The 20,141-nt window shown below is 38.9% G+C and overlaps 1 protein-coding gene across 1 annotated transcript in view; it reads right to left on the reverse strand.

Moving 5' to 3' along the window:
• Positions 1 to 5,180: 5,180 nt before the first annotated feature.
• LOC120542280 (RNA exonuclease 5-like) overlaps positions 5,181 to 20,141 on the reverse strand; it is a 42,148-nt gene continuing 27,187 nt past the window's right edge. Inside the window, exons 11-19 of the mRNA XM_039774617.1 lie at positions 18,880 to 19,022; positions 18,665 to 18,788; positions 17,387 to 17,470; positions 16,715 to 16,852; positions 12,635 to 12,727; positions 10,511 to 10,730; positions 9,868 to 10,076; positions 6,906 to 7,015; positions 5,181 to 5,653 (exon numbers count right to left, since the gene is read on the reverse strand). Of these exons, the coding sequence (XP_039630551.1) occupies positions 5,578 to 5,653; positions 6,906 to 7,015; positions 9,868 to 10,076; positions 10,511 to 10,730; positions 12,635 to 12,727; positions 16,715 to 16,852; positions 17,387 to 17,470; positions 18,665 to 18,788; positions 18,880 to 19,022 (1,197 nt within the window). The 3' untranslated portion in view covers positions 5,181 to 5,577. The remainder of the gene's footprint in view (positions 5,654 to 6,905; positions 7,016 to 9,867; positions 10,077 to 10,510; positions 10,731 to 12,634; positions 12,728 to 16,714; positions 16,853 to 17,386; positions 17,471 to 18,664; positions 18,789 to 18,879; positions 19,023 to 20,141) is intronic.

Below are 20,141 nucleotides of genomic sequence, written 5' to 3' on the forward strand. Positions count from 1 at the left end.
AATATGAAAGGCACCATATAATATAGACAATATGTGAGAAATATAACACCTTGAAAGGAAATATATAATACAGGTAGTAGCTAGAAAGACATATGATTGATACTGCATGAAAGACACCATAAAAGATACTGAAAGGAGATACAAAATAAAAAACTGGAATAGACAGATAGACAATGAAAGGCACTATATAATACAAAGATATGAAAGGTGCTATGTAATAGATACTGTATGAAGGGCACTACTAAAGATAGACAATGCAAAGAGTTGAACAGAAAGATAAGAAAGGCACTATATAATAGACATTACAAGCTGTATTAAAGACAACAGAGGTACTGTATGTACTAGAAGGAGGCCCACAGTGAAGTCGGCCCGATTGTATTTCAAGCTCCTCCTGACTTTGAGTTGTCCACCTTACAGTCTGCTGTCGCTAACTCACTTGGATGTGTTACTGTGGTGCTAACCTAGTGATCCGGAGTCCATTTTGATTGATTGCTAAACTGCAGCGGCCTTGATGATTCTAATCAGCCAGCACTGACTAAATAGTTCATTTCTCTGCTCTTGTCGACTTTATGCTCCCACCTTTCAAAGACGGTGGTCACTGTCCAAAACACACTTTCACTTATTGCTTTTCTTTGTCTAACCGGCAGCAAGTTGCCACATTTTCAGGGTTTTCTAATCACCATTGACACATTCTTCTGCCATGTCTATCATCTTTGGTAATTGGTATAACCTTCCATTCGTGTTTTAGTGTTTCCAGAAGCTGGAGTCCATACTGGCAGCATTGAGCACACAACTGGTCGCCAGTCCTTTGAAGCGCCCAATCCCACACTCGCCCAGAGCCACTTACTCCATTTGGAGTTGTCAACCTGCCCTCATGGGACTCCTGTGCGAGTCTCCACGTTGAGCTCCACACTCATGATGGTGTCCAGCCAGCTGTGGCCACCTCTTCTAACCATCCTGGGAGGAAATGTTGGCGTCACTGTGAGAGAGCGAAGACTTCCTGCAGCCGTCTCTCACCTGCTTTTAAGGACTGCCACAGCAGCATCCAAGAAGCTTTGCTAAATGCCAGTTGGCTCTCACTGGGCTGCCATCTCTAATGAGCCGTGATGTGGTCTCATTCTGTAACTGCAAAAGCACCAGGCAACATTAAACAGAGAAGGCTGCAGCCATCTTGAATGCCTAATGGAGCTTCCAACTGCTGCCTTGAGTGACAGGGACAGTGACAGGAGTCTGACGTTAAGAGGGGGATGGATAGTGTAGGTAGGCAGAAAGAGTGGCACTTTAGGAAAGACACTATAAAAACCATATAATGCCAAGAGTTGAATTGACAGACTGATGGACAGAGTGAAGATAATATTTAATACAGATATGAAATGCACTATACAATAGATAGTGTATGAAAAACATGATAAACGATAGTGAAAGGCACTATACAAGATAAACGGGCAGAATATCCAATGAAAAGTTCGACAGATTGACAAGAGTGCTATAAAAGTAAAACAATGAAAGGCACCATGCAATACAAACAGTTAAGACAGATGTGAAAGGCACTATATACTAAATAGATACTGTATGAAAGGTGGCTAGCACAGTGGTGTCACTTCTGTCTTGTAACAAGCAGGCCAGGGTTCACGTGCTGGGTCCTCTCCGTGTCTGCGGAGTCCAAAGACTTACAGGTTAGGTGAACTGGCGATGCTAAATTGGCCGTGTGTGTGTGTTCACCCTGCTGGCACCCTGTTCAAGGATTATTAATGCCTTTGTGCCCGATGCTTGCTGGGTTCAGCTTAGTTTCCACACAACCCAGCTCTGGATAAAGCGGGTTTAGGAAATGGATGGATGAAAGGCACTTTAAAAGATAATAAATGGAAGGCACTGTATAATTACAAGTAGTTGAATAAAGAGCTAGACAGAAGGATAGGAAAAGAGCTATAAAATACAGACAATGAAAGACAGTATGTAACACACATATGGAAAACATAGAAATAGACAATGAAAGGCACAATATAATATAGATAAAGATAGGCACTAAACATTGCAAATATTTGAACAGATCGTGGCATGAAGGGTGCAGTACAGTATATTACAGATAAATATGAAAAACATTATAGATGAAGCATATAATATAGGTAAGGTAACTAGAAAGCTAAAAAAGGAAGTATATGATACATACGGTATGAAAGATGCTATAAAAGGTAACCCATGAAAGACACTATAAAAATGGATAAGAAAAGCACTGTAAAAGACAAGGACATTTACAACATATTACAAACAGATATGAAAGACACTAAATAATAGATAGTGTGGGAAAGGCACTATATAATAAAAATAGGTCAATGCATAGATTTTAAAGGCATAAAAGATAAAGAATGAAAGGTGCTATATATTGAAATGTTTGTATTAATGGCTTGAATTCAGTATCTTAAATAATGACTGAAAGGCACTATATATCTATTCAACTATTGTATTTGTATCACATTGTGACTTCCATTATCATTTATACTGCCTTTAATATCTATGTATTCACCTTTTTGCATTATATATGCAAGGCACTAAATAACAGAATCAAATGAAAGGCGCTATATAATACAAAAAGGTGAATTGAGATATGAAACTTGCTATATGATAGTAAGATATGAAGAGCACCATAAAACATGGCCAATGGAAGACGATATCTATTATACTTACTGTGGACAGAACTTACAAATATACCGCGGTCCTTTAGCCGTCCGTAACATTCACTGATGGACGAGTTTATTTCTGTTATCTTTAAGATTAACACTAAGAGACACACAGCGAAACAGATGAATAGACAGATGTGAAAGGTGCCAAGACAATAAAAAGAACCACACGGTACACTGAGACAAACATGAAAGACTCTATAATCTTAAATCGGAGAGCTACTGTGCAATGAAAGGCGCTATATAACACAGATAGATTGTATTCATGGACACACACACATACAGCTCATCCTAGCCGTCGCCGGCACATCGTTTCATTCGCGTGGCTCTCTAACCTGCACACAGTGACAGCTACTGAGACGGGCACAGGAGTCGGACCTTCCAGGCCAGACGCCACCGTCTCCTCCGACATGACCAGCGAGCCCCAGGATTCCGAGAGATTCCTACTGCCGTCCCTAACATTCGGGCAGGTTCTGAAGTGTCTCATGCGAATGGCACAGAGTGCCAGTCGTCACCGCCGCCGCCGCCGGTGGCTCCCAGGAGTTCTCAGACACAAGCTGTCTGACTACAGCAGCGGCGCACAAGGCTCGCTCTTCTAATTGGATTACGGAGTCGGCAGCCCGTTCTGTAGAACGAAACACGGAACACGCCCTGGCCCAAAAAGGCATCGCTTGAAATGACTGCCAGACGTTAACGTGCCGTGCCGCACACACACACACGCGCGCGCGTGCGTTTTCCGGTCATGCCAGGTGCAGCGGCAGACGCGGCTCTGCTGAGCGCGGTCCTTTTCTAATAACCGTAATTCACATCGCTAAGAAGCTCCAGGGAGATCGCGGCCAACTCACCGTGCTGCTGCGCTCAGTGTCCCCCTTCCAGTGAGGCTGCGCGTCTTCATTTCGTCTTTTGTTTCTTTAAGGGGCTCTGCGTGCTCCTACTGGTTTGGGCTGTCTTGTCTGGCAACCCTGACTCATTGCAATGTAAGGATCTTCAAATATTTCTTCATGGTCACGCCACAGGCTATCAAGAGGCCAGCAGAGGGATGGGGGGGTAGAGGGGTGTGTGCCGGGAGGAGGCGGGGGCACTGGGGGGGGTTCCACATCCAAATATCGGTCATGCAAGTGCACCGCACTGCAAGAAAGAGAAAAGCGAAGCGAAAGGAACAGAGCCCTCAGGAGGGGCGTACAGCCAGCCAGTTGCAACTTGGCGATCCTCACACAGGTCCCCACACTGGCAGTAAATCTCATGACAAGGGTGACTGCCAGGCGCCAAGGCTGAAAAGAATCGTTAAAAAAAGAAAGAAAAACTCCCAGAACCGTCGGCGCGTGGCGACAGCGTTTTTCTCGCGCGCATAAATGAAAACTTTACAGCGTATGCCTCGCTCTGTATATGGAGGCACACGGTCCTGACCAGCACTATTTTCCTAGAAATCACCTCCAAATATAGCAACGGGGAAGGGACATTCCTAGAAATCCAGGGAACGTCAGAGCGGTGCTCATCTCACAGAGCTGCCGAGTTCTACCAGGCGGGGGCGCTGCCGGCACTCGGAACGCTGACTGAGCCTAACGTTGTAATGCCTTTCATTCCAACAGCATCAGATAATGGTCAGTCATGAAACTGAATCACTTCGGAAAAATGTTTCTGGAACCCCGCGGAACTTTCTTTTATGCGACGTGCGTTTCCTAATTGAATATCTTTACCATTTTAAGCTCAGTGTGGCTGGAGGAGTGCCATTATTAAAGCGCAGGTCCGCGTCACATTGACCAGAAGTTACGGTGTGGATCACACCGGCTGAAATAAACAATCCCAACTTTCTTACTGACATCATACAAGCACAGAATACTTTACGGGGTGGGGTTACGTTAAAAAATAAAAACGACAATTCTTCTTCGATTCGTACAATTAGGCGACTTGCGCTCAAGCTGTCCACTTAAAACAAACCCATCGATACGTTTTCCTCACTCTCTTATCGGAAGTAACAGCCATGAAAAAATATCAGACTTTCCCCAAAGTCGTCTGGATTTCATTTTAAGAACACAAAGCAGTAAAACATAAGTGTATTAGAAGTTTAAACTTTGAAGGAGTTTAGAACAGATTGACTTCCTAACGCCACTGTTTATCTAAATTAAAGCGAGTATGCGATCCTTCAAGTTAAAGAAAAACATTTTTACAGTCTCCACAGGCTGCATGTGTTAAATGCCCATTAAAACACCCATTTATCGCGGCTCACAATTGCCTACGCATACGCCAAAATATGAACCCCCCCATTTCGTAATAAGGACCTTAAATGACCTGCAGTCAGCGTCACGGGCTGGAGCGGAGTTTGCTGCCACCTGCTGGTCACGAGGCCGACACGACGTCAGCGATGAAGAGGGAACACGACAAGCGAAACGAGGCTCACATTGTGATCTCTTCGCACTTATCGAAGGTAGCACATTTCAAAGGTAACAATCTGTCAGCAATGCAAAATGAAAACTAAACAGAAGTCCGTTATTGAGTTTTCTTTTTAATTCTAATTCGATTCTTCCACACCGACCACAAGAATTCCTCTCCGAGAGTGAACTTGATAGCTGATGGCTGGGCGCTCGCTCGCGCACGCACGCACACACACCTCAGCATCTCCGGGTTGGCTGCGCCTACAGTGGCTCGACACACTTTTATGACCTTCTCTCCGTGCTCTGCCTTCTGACTTTCCACAAAGATTGGAGGAGGAGGTTGACCTCAGTTGTTTTTCCTTTTATTATTTGTAGTCAAATATAAAAAAAATGTTGCATAATTGAATAAAAGCAATTTTGGCAATAATTCCGACATGCACAATAAAGTTAAACTAAATAAATAGTTGATCATAAAAGTTTTGTCCTCTAAGCCGAAGGTCCCATGATGTAACAACCAAAAGTCTTCTTCATGACGTCCCTAATGCATTGGACGGGAAGCGCTTTATTGAAGTCATACAAAGGCCAGGCAGACTTCCATTAGATCTGCGAAAAAAATAGGCGAATTAATATGCAATCACCAATGGATACATCTGAAAACAATAAGGCGAAAATGGGGGTGGTTGGAGGGCTGTGATAATCAGACATTTAAGTTCATGTTCGTCCTGGCCATGGTTCAACAAAGAGTTTGCATATTCACCAATAGAGATTTTGACAGTGTGCTGACCTTACAATATCTCAACCATATATTTGACTTGCGCTTAGTTCTGTAAAAGCTAACTTGCTTGTATGGAATGTTATTTGCTTTTAATAAATTCAATAAAATGCTAAAAAGAAATCTCAATGAAAACTGAACTTTCAGGACAAATTTCCTGAAGTGTAAATGTGACAAATTTCCTGAAGTGTAAATGTGACAAATTTCCTTTATCAAAATTGGTCCCCTGTTTCATGTGCACATATACACAGGAGGACATGACTTATCAGTGTGGCTAAATACACCTAAAAATTATAATATGTGCATGTTTTTGTACGTTTGGAAATTACAGAGAACCATCAGATAAGGTCACAGGTGTCACTGGGACAGACATATGTGCCTCATGAAATATTTACCTTCTCTTCTCCAGTTTACTGTAATAATGAGCCCCAGATGCTAGAGAAGAAAAGTCCCCCTTAACCCTTTATATACAAAATATGGAGTCTGTTTCAACCTAACTGTATTGTTTATGCATAACCAAGAAGCTACCTTGTAGTTTTATGAGCACGTGGTGAATACACAAAATGTTGAGGACCAAATGCCCATCACTTTCAATCATGTAGGGGCTGCAGGGAAACTGCCATCGAGTTCAATCAGGATACAAATGGTTAAGTTTGTTTTTCCTGTGTAGCTTTGGGATGGCAGCAGCAATCAGACAGAGATTTAGAAAAGTGCATTTGGTTCTTCATTATGCATGTACAAACACAAATGGGCTCTTCTTTATACAGTGTTTTTATACACTGAATATCATCCCAAGGGTTTGATCCATTGACTTATTTATACAAATAGGTATAATTTACATTTTTTGAATAACTTTCGCACAAGACGGTTGAGTTTCTCATGGTTTGTACAGTGAGTCAGGCAGTTAGCCACTAGGCCACAGTCTGAAGTTTAGAACTTTCACAACAGCAAAAAAATAAAAAAAAAAAACAAACAAAAAAAACAACAACTAATAAATGAATTCCAGCAAGGAGTAACCAGCTGCAACCAGGGAAAAAATACATATAGGAGTGAACTACAAAAATACACAATATACTGCATTACCTGTCATGCCCTGGAAATAGCAGCAGACAAAATGTTTTGATGGGAAGCGACTTGAAAATTTTCCCCACCTTCTTGTCGATTTTTTTCATTTGCCTAGGAATGTTTTCCTCCTGTAGAGAAACATCAGCTTCTGTCAAGACTGAGAAAAAGTGCACAAATCTGTTCAAATAATTAGTCCAGCCACTACCTTTCACACTATGTTTTCACAACATCTGTGAACACCTTTAAGGGCAGCCACTTACCAGTGACAACGATGAATGACCGATGGTGTCTGAAGAGCTGCAGATCTTCCACATATGTAACATAGGAATCTCATACCTGCTTGACGGGCCATTGTCAGGGTGCAGTTGGCACGTTATTGCCATGTCCTTTGTCATAGACAAATGTTTGTGTGTGTGTCAGGTTGACGGGCCATTCTAAACTGGTCCTGTAGGAGTGCACGTGTGTGAACCATGTGATGGACCAGTGCCCTGTGTACTGTAGAGGTGGTCAATGGGATAAGCTCAGACCACCCCACAACACTGAACTGGATTAAGTGCTTTCATAATGTCACGTGGTATAACACCAAAGAACAAATTTGAGGTGTACTGTGAAGAACTGAAGCTGCAAGAATAATTCTAAGTACATCAAAGCGCTTCTGAATAATGATGTCTGTCATAACACACTATTTTATACACTTACTGTACACTACCACATTTATAAAACAAATTAGTAAAAATAACATCTGTAAGTATTTCATACCTATCTTCTGTACCTTTTCCCTTGTTTTAATCATTTGAAAATGTCACGTTTTCACTAATTTGCTAGCTATGGTTATCACTTTGAAAAGCAATAGAAGGATATTTTCCACTTCAATGTTTATTAAAGAAAGGACTTCTTTCTTGGTCATTATGGCTTCTCATTCTTATATTGTTTAAAAACTGTCTGCTTTTAAAACGGTCCGGCACTGGTGAGACCCAGACAGACTGATAAGGCGCTATAGGGCAGATTGATGGACAGTAAAGGCACTATATGACAGAAAGTTATGGAGGTCACTATAAATGACAGAGAAACAAGCAGGGCCTTGCAAATGTATTTAGCTCCGTGACCAATTCTTGTAATTTTACGACATCACAAATCCTTCAGTGAAATGTTGATCTCCATGCTATTCTAATTTCAAAGCATTGTAAACTCAAAATTTGTTAATTTAAGCTAATAGATGCTTGTGCAATTTTTAAATACTGCCTCAGTTTCCTAATCAAACTGATATCACGGCTTGGGATGTTTTAGGACATTCATCTTGTTATATTCTTGAGCCACTCAAAGGTTACCATGATGCCAAAGCACAAGGATGAAGATGAATTCTTGCACATGCTTCTGTTCCTAACAGACTCTCTTGTCGTGTTTGCACCATTCACTCTTCTCTCTGTTGTGCCCAGATGTCCAGTCCTTGCTGACAAACTGCAGCCCCACAACATATTGGTGTTTTCTGAGGTGTAGGCAATGTTACACTTGTGCCAGACATATTTCCTTCAAGTTTGGTCAAAGGGCTCCAACTTGCTCCAATGACACCACAGACCCATTTCCCACATTACAACTGGGTTGCTTCCACGCTTTTTGGCAGACTCCAGCCATGGCTTTGCACATTTTTTTTTTTTATTTGTAATGGCTTCTTCTTCATTTCCCTCACATACAGGCCTGTCTTATGTAGAACTCTTGCTATGGCCGCTGGTGCTCTTGTACTCCATTTTCAGCTACTGAACTCTGTGGCTCTTACAAAGTGACTGCTGGCCTTTCTGTGGATTTTCTCAGAGTCTTTTGAGGAGTAGTGTTTTCTAAGCAGCACGTCAGCGGCTTCACATACCTTCTATTGCTGGACAACTAGAGCATCTGAGCATTTGGATTTTGCTTTTCTGCATTTTTTTTAATGTATGCAGTTGTTTTATTTTGTGTAACCTTTTGAATTCTCTTTTGTCTGCATCTTCACAGCTGTCTTTCAAATACACAACATGAATCCCATAACTGTGGGGTTTTATCCAGAATATTTTAACGATACACTGGTACTGTAAGGCAATTGTGTCAGCATTAGCAACTGTTTTTAAGCTGTGTAAAGTCAAGAACTTCCACAGTACAGAGATTGGAAACTTATGCAACATATTATTTTTCTAACATAAAGTAATGTCACGTTAAAAAAAAAAACCAAACTAATTTTGAGTTTTGCCACTTTGCAATTAAAATATCATACTGGAGGCGGCACGGTGGCGCAGTGGTAGCACTGCTGCCTCGCAGTTAGGAGACCCGGGTTCGCTTCCCGGGTCCTCCCTGTGTTGAGTTTGCATGTTCTCCCCGTGTCTGCGTGGGTTTCCTCCCACAATCCAAAGACATGCAGGTTAGGTGGATTGGCGATTCTAAATTGGCCCTAGTGTGTGCTTGGTGTGTGGGTGTGTTTGTGTGTGTCCTGCGGTGGGTTGGCACCCTGCCCAGGATTGGTTCCTGCCTTGTGCCCTGTGTTGGCTGGGATTGGCTCCAGCAGACCCCCGTGACCCTATTCGGATTCAGCGGGTTAGAAAATGGATGGATGGATATCATACTGATCAAAATAGTATAAGATTTGTTATTCAGTAAAATTACAGTCTGGAAACATTTGAAAGGCACTATAAAATTATAGCAACCACTTAATACCCTTCAAGGAATAAGAGAATAGGACCACCCCAGCAGTAAGAAGGCTCATCAGAGGATGCACTGTAGACATTCAGTGATGAGAGTGTACCTCAGTGTTACCTGCACAATGCCAGGTCTACAAGTGCAATCTAAACTTTTCCTTCCCTCTGTGCCTACTGTCAAAAGACTGGCAGGTTCCACTGGATGCACTGTACCTTCAAAGTAAGCTAATCAGGGAACTGCATTTTTGCACTTTTAAACTCTCAGTATAGGAATCTATTCAAATGTTTTTCTTATCTTTTTTTTTTTTAAGTAAACCCACCAGATGGAGCTTTTGATCATTGAATCTTGATATCACATTTGGCAGCAATGTTCTTGTAGTACTGGAGATCTGTAAAGTATCATGGGAATTATGGTTGGTCCAAGTGTGCAAGTAGAAAGGTGTGTAGGCCCAGCACTTCTTTATTTTCCTTTTGTGCAGAAACACCTCAGATGAAAGAGCTGAAGTTGACCCCAATGCTGTCTGGTACTCTGGAGAGAGAACACAATAAAAGAGCAGGTAAAATGGAGTACTAGAGAGTACTAGAGCAAGTGCAGGTTCTGGGATGTTTCGGTTATGCCAGATGTGTAACTCTACTGGCTCTAGTGTAAAACACTGGAATGGTTTGTGTAAGCCTGACTGTACAATGTATGTTTCTATGCTTGTGTCTTTGGCTGCCAAGTGGATTTTCAAATTGTTCTAAGAGTGTGGTGTAAATGGCACAGATTCAGACTGCATATGCGTTTAATTAAATATTAGCAAAAATTCAAAGTGGAATACAGAGTTGATTTCAGGTTAAGTGTTCATGACACAAAGGTGTTTTTAACAGTAGAAATAATCATTTTTGCAGATTCGTATTTAGCCAAAGAACTGATATACTGTGGTTCTGCACTACTGGCATGAGCAATGTGGCTCTGCTACTTACTTATAAGGCCATACTTCCGATGCTTCCCTGTTAACTGGTCCCTTGGTAGAAAGACACCTTCAATCTGTCCAAATGTGCTGAATTTATGGTGAAGGTCAGATTCAGTTAATTTCTTGGATACTCCAGACACAAAGATGACATTTTCATTTCTTGCCTCCGACTCCAGCTCTTTCAGGACAAGGTCATAATCTAGTGTTGCGGTTGTTACTGGCCTCACTACCTGCAGCAGACAAAGAAATGTAAAGTGAAACGGAGGTGACATGGGGATCTGCAGCAATGGGGGAGAAGCTGATAGTATGATACTGGTATAACAGAATATCCAATTTGCTGGCCTATAAATCAGTGCCTACCATGGCTCTAAGAGCTGTACATTTAGGAGAGATCTTATAATCATTAAAGGTAAATGATAACTAAATTTCTTTTATTTCTGTTTGTTGCAGGCACAAAATCTGATTAAGACATAGTCATGAAAACCATCATCCATAAAAGGACTAACAATAGCTCAGAAATATAGTTTGCAAACTTCTTTCGACTTAAAAGCTTCATGTCTATAATTTAAAAACATAATTCCCAGAAAGTCAAAGTTAAATGTAACCTTACTAAAAACCGACAGCCACTATCACTGAAAATTTATAGTCATTTTGTTTATATGTCAATTTGATAAATCTCTGGCAGTGCTTGCTGTTTAATGATTGGCAGAATTTCAGATGCAACAAAACTAACTCAGATTTTTTTGTGGTGAAGACTAAAGCACATATGGACAATGTTAAGTAGTTTATTTTTTATAAAATGCTTAATTCATTAACCAGTTATGTATGTCCAAGCCAGGGGTTGAAGTCACCGAGATCTTTGCATACCAGCAGGTATTAGCTTATAATTTCAGAAGCCAAGTAAAATAATACTGGATTTGCCTAGATTATAAATCTGCTGTACATCATATTCTGTAACCATGCCATTTACAATAATTTAAAATACAACAAGAGATTACTGTGTGTCACATATATCGTATCATATATGACAACTACTGTATAGCTGTTACATTAACGCCTGCTCTGGCATGATTTATTAAGACTAAAAAATCTAGCTCATTGGCTCCCAGAATTGTTTTCATAATGTGAACACTATTGATGCTCCAGGATCCAGATTTACACGTAACAAAACCATCAAGAATGAACAGTGAATAGATATAAATAAGGTTTAGACATCTGTTACATGTTGGAAACCGATGCAAAATGGATATGACCAAGTGGACAGTCTTCTGCTTGGTGATTTTATTAATTTTTTTTCTTAAAAATGGCTGGCAAACACTTTCATTTGTAACATTTCTCTGGAAAAAATGTTAGTACTGTACCATTTATGATATAGCACCATTCCATCCATCCATTACCCAACCCGCTATATCCTAACTACAGGGTCACGGGGGGTCTGCTGGAGCCAATCCAAGCCAAGGCAAGGCAGGAAACAAACCCTGGGCAGGGCGTCAGCCCCCCTCAGGGCGATATAGCACCATTCTCCGTGGTAAATGTTTCACCACAATGGACCAGAAATATAAGTACGCATTAAAAATAACATTATTCTTCAAATAAAACGTGCTGATCTGTTGTACTTTGTAATACCATTGTCGTGTCACTTTACTGCACACTGTCTTAATTATTTGCATCTAACGGTACACATTTTCTTGCTGCATGACATGTTGTGTATTTGCAATGTGGTCCTGAAGACTCACAAATTCATCTCATGCTGTACTATTTAGTTGGATGGGATGGCAATAAAGACACTTAAACCTGAACTTGAAATTTTTAGGCTTGGGGGCCCTTCTTTAATTGATATTATAACATGCCTTCTAATTTGTTACCAATTCAACTATTAAGGAATATATAGTCCTGGATTTAGAAGAAAAAAGTAGTTTAAATGTTTCATTATCCTTAGTGTAACACAATGCAACATTATATCTAGCAAACAGAGAATAACTAAAATGATCCATGAACTGGGAATTGCTATAATACAGCACATATTATGAATAGATATCTAATTGAAAAGGAGCCTGTATATTTTGAAGCATGCATTTTCTTATTTCCACATTTTTGGGAAACTGAAAAATCAACACACCAAGTGGGTCAGTACCTTTATAGTGCTGCCATCCAATTCATAGCCATTCAGAAACTCCATTGCTAGATGTGCTCCTTCTAGCACTTCATACTCGACACACACAAAAGGCTGAAGAATAAAGAAGCATACAATAAAATTGCCATTTAACATTCATTATCTAGCAAGTCAATCCTATGTGGACTATGGCCAGCCAGTCATCCTGGCCAATTCACCCAGGTGGAGCTCTCCCTGCAGCATGGAGGTGCCCCGAATGCCAGCAGGGAATTCTGGACATTGAAGTTTTCATTCACAGACCTCCTGGATACCACAGGGTGGCCCAGAGAATCATATGTGCCCTATAACCTGGAAGTACTTCTTAGTCACAGCGACAGGGGAGATGACGTACTTCCGGGATGAAGAAGAGGACTTTTTATCTGACCCGGAAGTGATAGGAGGTCACGTGGACTGAAGGATCGAAACACTTCCGGGTCAGGCAATATAAAAGGACAATGGGAAATCCCATATGTCGAGCTAAGCTGGGTGGAAGGGTGGCAACGCATCTGGGAGTGGTGGAGTGTTATTGATTATTGTATTGGAGATTTACTTGTATGAGTATTGTGGAGAGGAGGGTGCTTTGTACACTGTTAATTAATAAAAAGTCAACATATTGGACTTTTACCTGGTGTCTGGCATATAGTCTGAGGGTTCAAGAGGACGATAGCGCCCTTTATCTGTCACACCTATAAAAATATATTACGTTTTGCTTTGAAGCATAACAACACCTTTACCTCTCAGACAGAAACTAACACCCATGCTATGCTACCCATTTACCAATGGCATAGCCACCATTAAGGGCCAGATGTGCAAAATAAGTAATAAGCTTCCCCCAGTAATTTAACTTATTATTAAAATGCTTCTAACAACCATCAACTTTGTTTTCTTAAGCAATTCCTTTTCAAACGCTCTATCATATGCTCAGTGTAATTACTTATTTAGAAAAATATTGCTTCTTGAAGTCTGAGAAGTTGTTTTTGTTCCAGGAACTGCCAGGCTGTTTCTGGTCAAGGGTCCTTTAGACTGTTGGGTGAACTTTCCAGGTTAGTGATGAGGCTTGAAGATCATCGCCCATACTAAAATGAAGACCACCTGTCATTTTTGATTACCATTACTTTCCCTTAAAAGTAGCCACCACACTAAAAAAATAATAAAAGAAAATGTATTGTTTTATAAAGCATTGCACTGCATATTGATTTTCACCCACTGCTAAGGATGACCCCACTAAATTCAAAAAAACCTCCAAAGAAGCTTAAATGTGCTGCATGCACTTCACAAAAAAGAAGCCAGCAGTACGATGCCTCTGTTTCAAAGAAGAGCTTGTGCAGAAAGAACAGGCATGTATCTAGAAGATCACTTCTTCAGCTCTTTGCTGTCCAGAAAACACCTGGCTGCATGGTAGTTAGCGCTGCTGCCCGTGGTTTGTTCTTTTTCACGTGAAAGCCGTTTGATTCCAAACTTGTGGTGTGGCCATTTCACTGTTCATAGCCAAAGGAGTTTCCTGAGCAGCAGGTGGTTGTAAGGCTCCTCACTTAACTTGAGAATTTAAATCTGTATTGCTGTATTTTGGCAAATATCAGAGGGTATCACAACAATCTGAAGCCAAATGAGACAGACCAAGCACCACCATACCAGTGTTTGATTGATTTCTTTTGTGTTATTACTAAAACAAGTGCTGACATTATTGGTTAGGTAAGTTAATGTTTATGTTAAAGACATCTGCACACATATACAAACATTGTAGTATGGCTCCACCATACTTTTCATGCCAAAAACACTACTGGTAGCCACAGAGCAACAAATTGAATTTGTGAGAGATAAATGTCCAATATGAACAAGTGCAATTTTGTTATAATAATAATAATTTTATGATATTAATAATAGTGACTCTGTAGTAAAGTTGCTTTAATAGACATAATCTCCAACTGTAAATATCAAATAGACTGAAGACAGATTTTTTTTGTCATATGCATCAGTATATTTTCATTATACAATTTAACAGTATAGTGGACACTTATTTCTACCTGTAAGCTTGGATCCACCCAAAATATTTCTAAAGCCTTTTTATGTCATTATGTCATTCCAGCATTGCGGTCATTATACTGGTGACACTGGCTCATTTGAACAGGGAAACAGGATACGAAATGTAGCATGTACCCTAACTTGTTATTACAGATTAGAATATGGGTGAGATTTAAAACTATAGAATAAAAACTTATATTTCTGAATATTTATTTATTTACTGTTTAAGTGAAACAGACTATAAATGCTTTAGTTTTGCCTCCCTCTGCACCAGTTTGAGGATGCGCTTGAGCACAGAGAGAAATATGTGTTTTAAGCTGCAATAAATCTGTAGAGGCAAAGGTGCAACCACAGACTTGATTATTTTGCTTTTAGATGTGTCTCTTTAGGCAGAAATATGAAATCAAAATCTATTAAGAAAATGCATATAGCTTTGAAGATGACATGAGAAAAGAATCAGTTAAACAGACTGAAGATAGACTGGTCAATGTAAAATCAAATATGGAGGTGTTCAAGTTAAAGACCTTGCAAAAGGAGCAAGCAATCACAAATGGCCAATTCACCCAAGTATCATCAATGCTGCAAGAAAAAACATAAATCAGTAAAACAGCAGCAAAAGAGATTATGATGGGCAATCTTCAGAATACAATCATGAAAGTATCAAAATTACTGGGAGACACCAATGCTCACATGGGGAATGATGGATATGCAGCAGCTAGAGGGTATAACTGGGAACAATTTTCAGCGTGGTCAGAATCCAAAATGTTAACTCTGTGTTACTGAATTACTATTATTGGCATAGAATATATTATACAATTGGGATCATAGGAATACATTCTGGAATTCTTGTGTAAACAGAGTCCAAATAACAGACCTGGAGGACCCCAACAGGTACTGAATGTCTGCATATATACAGCACTGAAACATACATATGTCAAAACATCAGAGCATTTTAGTAATGCAAGCATTACTATTAATAAACACAGGCTTATTTTGTAACCTCTACTGTACTGATACTGTTAAAAGATAATAGCATTCTTAAATGTTTATATTACATTAATGTAAGAATTTTTTAGAATTAGAAAAACCTAAGACAAAGAATATTCAGTTAAAAAGATGTCTGCTAGCTAAAATCGAAATAAAATCACAAAATTAAAAGGATGATTTTCTTCTGTGGGTCTTTTTAAGTAATCACAGTTCTTTCACAGATACAACACTTTATTAGCAAGTTGTCAGTTGACTACTTTACAGCCGAGAAGGCAGGACATGGATTATTATCACCTGATCTTTATTTTTTATAGTACTACTCTTAAAAAGAACAGTTATTTGTCCTAATTACTCACAAATGCCATCTTAAAAGATGCGTCAATTAATACAGAAGAATGTTATTCCCCTGTGTGTTTAGTTTGTTTGACTAATTGTTAAAAAAAGCATTTTCTCATGGTTGGCTGCAGTCATGTTCTGCTGGTAAACTGATGCAAGTACGCATGCGTTACACAGTAAATACTGCATATGTGTATTAATATTGTTTTTTGTGTAATTTACTCTAACATGTGTTAACAGCTTTTCAGAAATGGAATCCATTCATTTTATATAGTGCCAATGAAGTGAAAAGCCAACCAAATCACTTCCACAATGCAGTCTTAAAAGTTTTCATATTTACAAAACAGGATAGTATGTTTTGAATTTAGACAAAAAAAATAGTTTAAAGCAGTACTTTCCTAGTTGTTGTTACTTTATTTACTCTATTCAGTCTGCAGTTACAGCTCTCACACTACATTTACCCAAAAATTACTGAGACAGAAGGCCATGAGAGATGTAAATGATAACACTGTTTAAGAATGGATATGCTCTGTTTTAAAGGTGAAGATTTAAAACATGAATATACTGCAGTTTTTTGAGTTTCAATGACCTAAAGTACAAGTTTTTAAGTTATCTAATGATTTAGCCCAAATGTACATATTTCTTAATATATTTTTATTACACACCTTTAATGTAAAAGAAAATGTAAAGTTGATATAAATAAAACTATTACCATACCATAAGAGTCCCATGAATTATATTAATGGAGGTTATTGGACCACAGGACAGAAAGAGCTTCTTCACATGTTTCATTTCAAAATCCTTACCAAAGGGTCCTGCATAAACTGTGCACATCTGTGCTACTTTGTCCACCATCTGCAAGTTAAAGAAGAGGTAACATTAAAACAAAGTTAAGCCAGATATATATCATTGCCTGATTCCTCTTAGGTAACTTGGCCACACTGTTGTTCAATAACATTTTAGGTTTCCCCTTCTCGTTTGTCAGTGTGCCAGACTTCACATTTATACTACAATTCATCCTTTTTTAGCACAAGAGTGTTCAAAGGTTGGAGAAGCAACTTATTCAACTGCAGTTCTGTTTGCACTGTATATCAAATCAAACTGAGGGACTAAAGTTTGTGGAGTTGCAATCTTCTGTATTAAAATGCTCTCCAACAGGACTTTAGCCAAGTACAAAATTAAAAAATTAAGAACTATACAGTACATTCCAAAATAAAACAGTGAACAGAAAAGTGAAAATTAACAACTGTGCTGCCTGCAATATAATAGCAAAACAGGAGTCATTGTTAAGTGACTAAACCATCCTTCCATCCAAAGCAATGAATCTTTGCTTTATTAAAGAAAAAAGCAATATTTAAAAAATATTTTGCAAATGCTTATTCTGCTTACCATTTGCTGAGACTTCTCATAAGAGGAAAAATTCACAATGCTAAAAAATCTTGATGGGATTTCTTTCATGGCTTCTTGCAAAACCTGTTAATGAAAGCATCTTTACTGCTGCGTTATTTTGTATAAAATAAGAAACTACACAAATGGTGGAGTATTATACAGCCATTTTCTAGGCCAATTAATTTTCAGTTAATTCAGATGTAACATTTCAACCAAAATACAAATTTTCTATTTACAAGATCAGAGAAATAAACTAACTAAGTCCTTGTGCTCTATGAGTCTGATTTTTGGTCTAAAGGGTGTTTCCTGCCTTGCACCCATTGCTGCTGGCATAGGTTGGGTCTTGTTACACCTCATAACTGGAAAAAACAGGTTAGAAAATGAGTAGATGAAATATTGGAAAAAAAGATAGAAGTAGAGTTTGCCAATTTACTTATTGATTTATAGCTTTACCAAGTGAAAGTCCTAATTACACAAGCACAGGTATTTCAATGAACCTATTGTCAGCAAATCCTGACTAAGCCAAAGGGAGGGTTTACCTTTTTTAAGGCAGAGGGAGGTGGTTTGGCATTAGGACATTTTCCAACCACATCACAGGTATAAAACCACTGTCTTTTCTCATTGCATTCTTTTAAAGGAACACTTTATTTAGACCATATGCCAGACACAGATGTACAGGATGCATGGTAGTTGCATGCTCAAATATTGTTATAATGCTTAGTGTCATAACATCATCAAACCTACTTCATCCAATTCAGGGTAACAAGGGTCTGAAGCCTACCCTGGCAGCACTGTGTGCAATGCAAGAAACAGCCCTGGGCATTGGAAAGCTCAGTCAAGCACCCACTCTTACACTTGCATAGGACCAATTAGGAGTCTTCATGTATTTGTTCAAGCTTAAGCTTATTGTATATTATGTTTGCATGCTTGCAAGTTTACATATTTTATACATACAGAGAGCAAGTCTGTGGATATGTCATCCACAAAGGATGCTTTGTTTTTTATTTTTTTCACTTTCACCTAGAATGTATTATACTGAAACAATACCAAAGCCACTTTACATTATTGTTTTAGCTGCAAGGAACCATTCAGGGTTCCAAGGAGAAATCATGCCTTAGTGAACATGGGACTCTGGTAAGACAGGGAAAAGCTTGCATTGGGGTAGTTGAGCAGACCAATAAATTGTTAACTTTCTTTTTTATCATGGCAAGAGCATTAGTGTGTTTACCAATGGCCATAATATTTTGGTGTTTTTACATATTTATTTAAATGTCTTACCTCCTTTTCAGATGTGCACTCAATTCTGTCCAATTTTCCCTCCTGGCAAGGTAGCTTATTACCGTGACCTTTTTTAACAATATAAATTCCTGGCAAATTCACTTTGTGGAGAGAATCTAGGAGGCTAAGCCAAAACAAAACAAAATTGTAATTTGACAGTATTAATAAATGCATATTTCTACATAGCAGCTACAGTATTTTGTATAATATCATACCTGTTACTTTCAAGCCCATTGTCAAGTGTTTTTTGATGTCTACTGAAAACTTCTGGCTGAACTGCTTCTGTGTACACAAAGGATGGGTCGTGTTCAGAGTTCTGATATTTTCTTAGCAAGTCATCTAGCATTAGTTCTGCCACCTATAGTAATAACGAAAATTACTGCTCTTGTTCAAATGTTCAGGCAATATTATATACTTATATTTTTTCAGGTGTATAGTTGCTTAAATAATACACATTACATTCATCCTGCATTTAAAACTGTTCTAGAGAAGCTGTTGGAGTTTTGTCAGAAGAATCAGAAAAAAAATAGTGAACAGAAAAAGATTCAATCATTCTGGCTATTGATCAGATTTGTGTGATTCTATTTTCTAACCCTGCGTTAAGTAGCACACGCATGTGGATACCTGAAGTGTATTCTGCTAACATTGATCACAAAAGGAAAAATAGACCTGGCCAGTCACACTCATGTGCTCATGCACATACTGGCATTATTTAAAGTCACTGATCAAATCTTTAAATTTTGATGAAAAAAACGGAATGCATGTACAGCACAAACCACATTTTATTTTAGTGAGAAATTATTTTCTTTCCCTATCACATAGGGTTATAATAAAGTCACAGTCCCTTGTGTGAGTGTGTAAAACATGACAAAAAGAGTTGGGCATCTGGAAGTGCAACTGGTCATAAAAATGTTTTACCGCAAACCTCCCAAACAGTAGCTTGCAACCATCCTACCTGGAGAAACCCAGAAAATGGCTGTTGAACCAGCAGAGAATTTCTTTAAAAAGAAATCATACTATCACAATGCAGGTCTCCCACTGTAACTGCACCTTTCATTTTTTTTGTATTTGGTATTTTCTGAGAAGAAATTGTCTTTTTGCATGACCTTTGGAGGTCAGAGTGCAAGGTCAGACATTGTACTGTACATCACCCTGGAGCAACTTTCAGGTTAAGGACCTTGTTCAAGGGACCAATGGTTCATGTTACACACTACAACAAATGAAATTATAAAGCACATAAGAATAAAAAAAAAACAATACCTCAGAAGAAGAACTTTTGTAAATTTATGCCTTCAAACATTATGGAAAAATCAGACTTTTTTTAGTGAGCTGCTGATAAAAACATTCAAGTCACATTATATAACCACTTTATGAAAATCAAACACACAATGAAGGGTTTTGTTGAATATCTCATGATTGGAAAAGTGGTTAAAGATAGATTAATCAATCTACTCAAATATGGCTCTATCTTTCATTT

The sequence above is a fragment of the Polypterus senegalus genome, chromosome 13 (genome assembly GCF_016835505.1).
Source record: "Polypterus senegalus isolate Bchr_013 chromosome 13, ASM1683550v1, whole genome shotgun sequence".
NCBI classification, from domain to species: Eukaryota; Metazoa; Chordata; class Cladistia; order Polypteriformes; family Polypteridae; genus Polypterus; species Polypterus senegalus.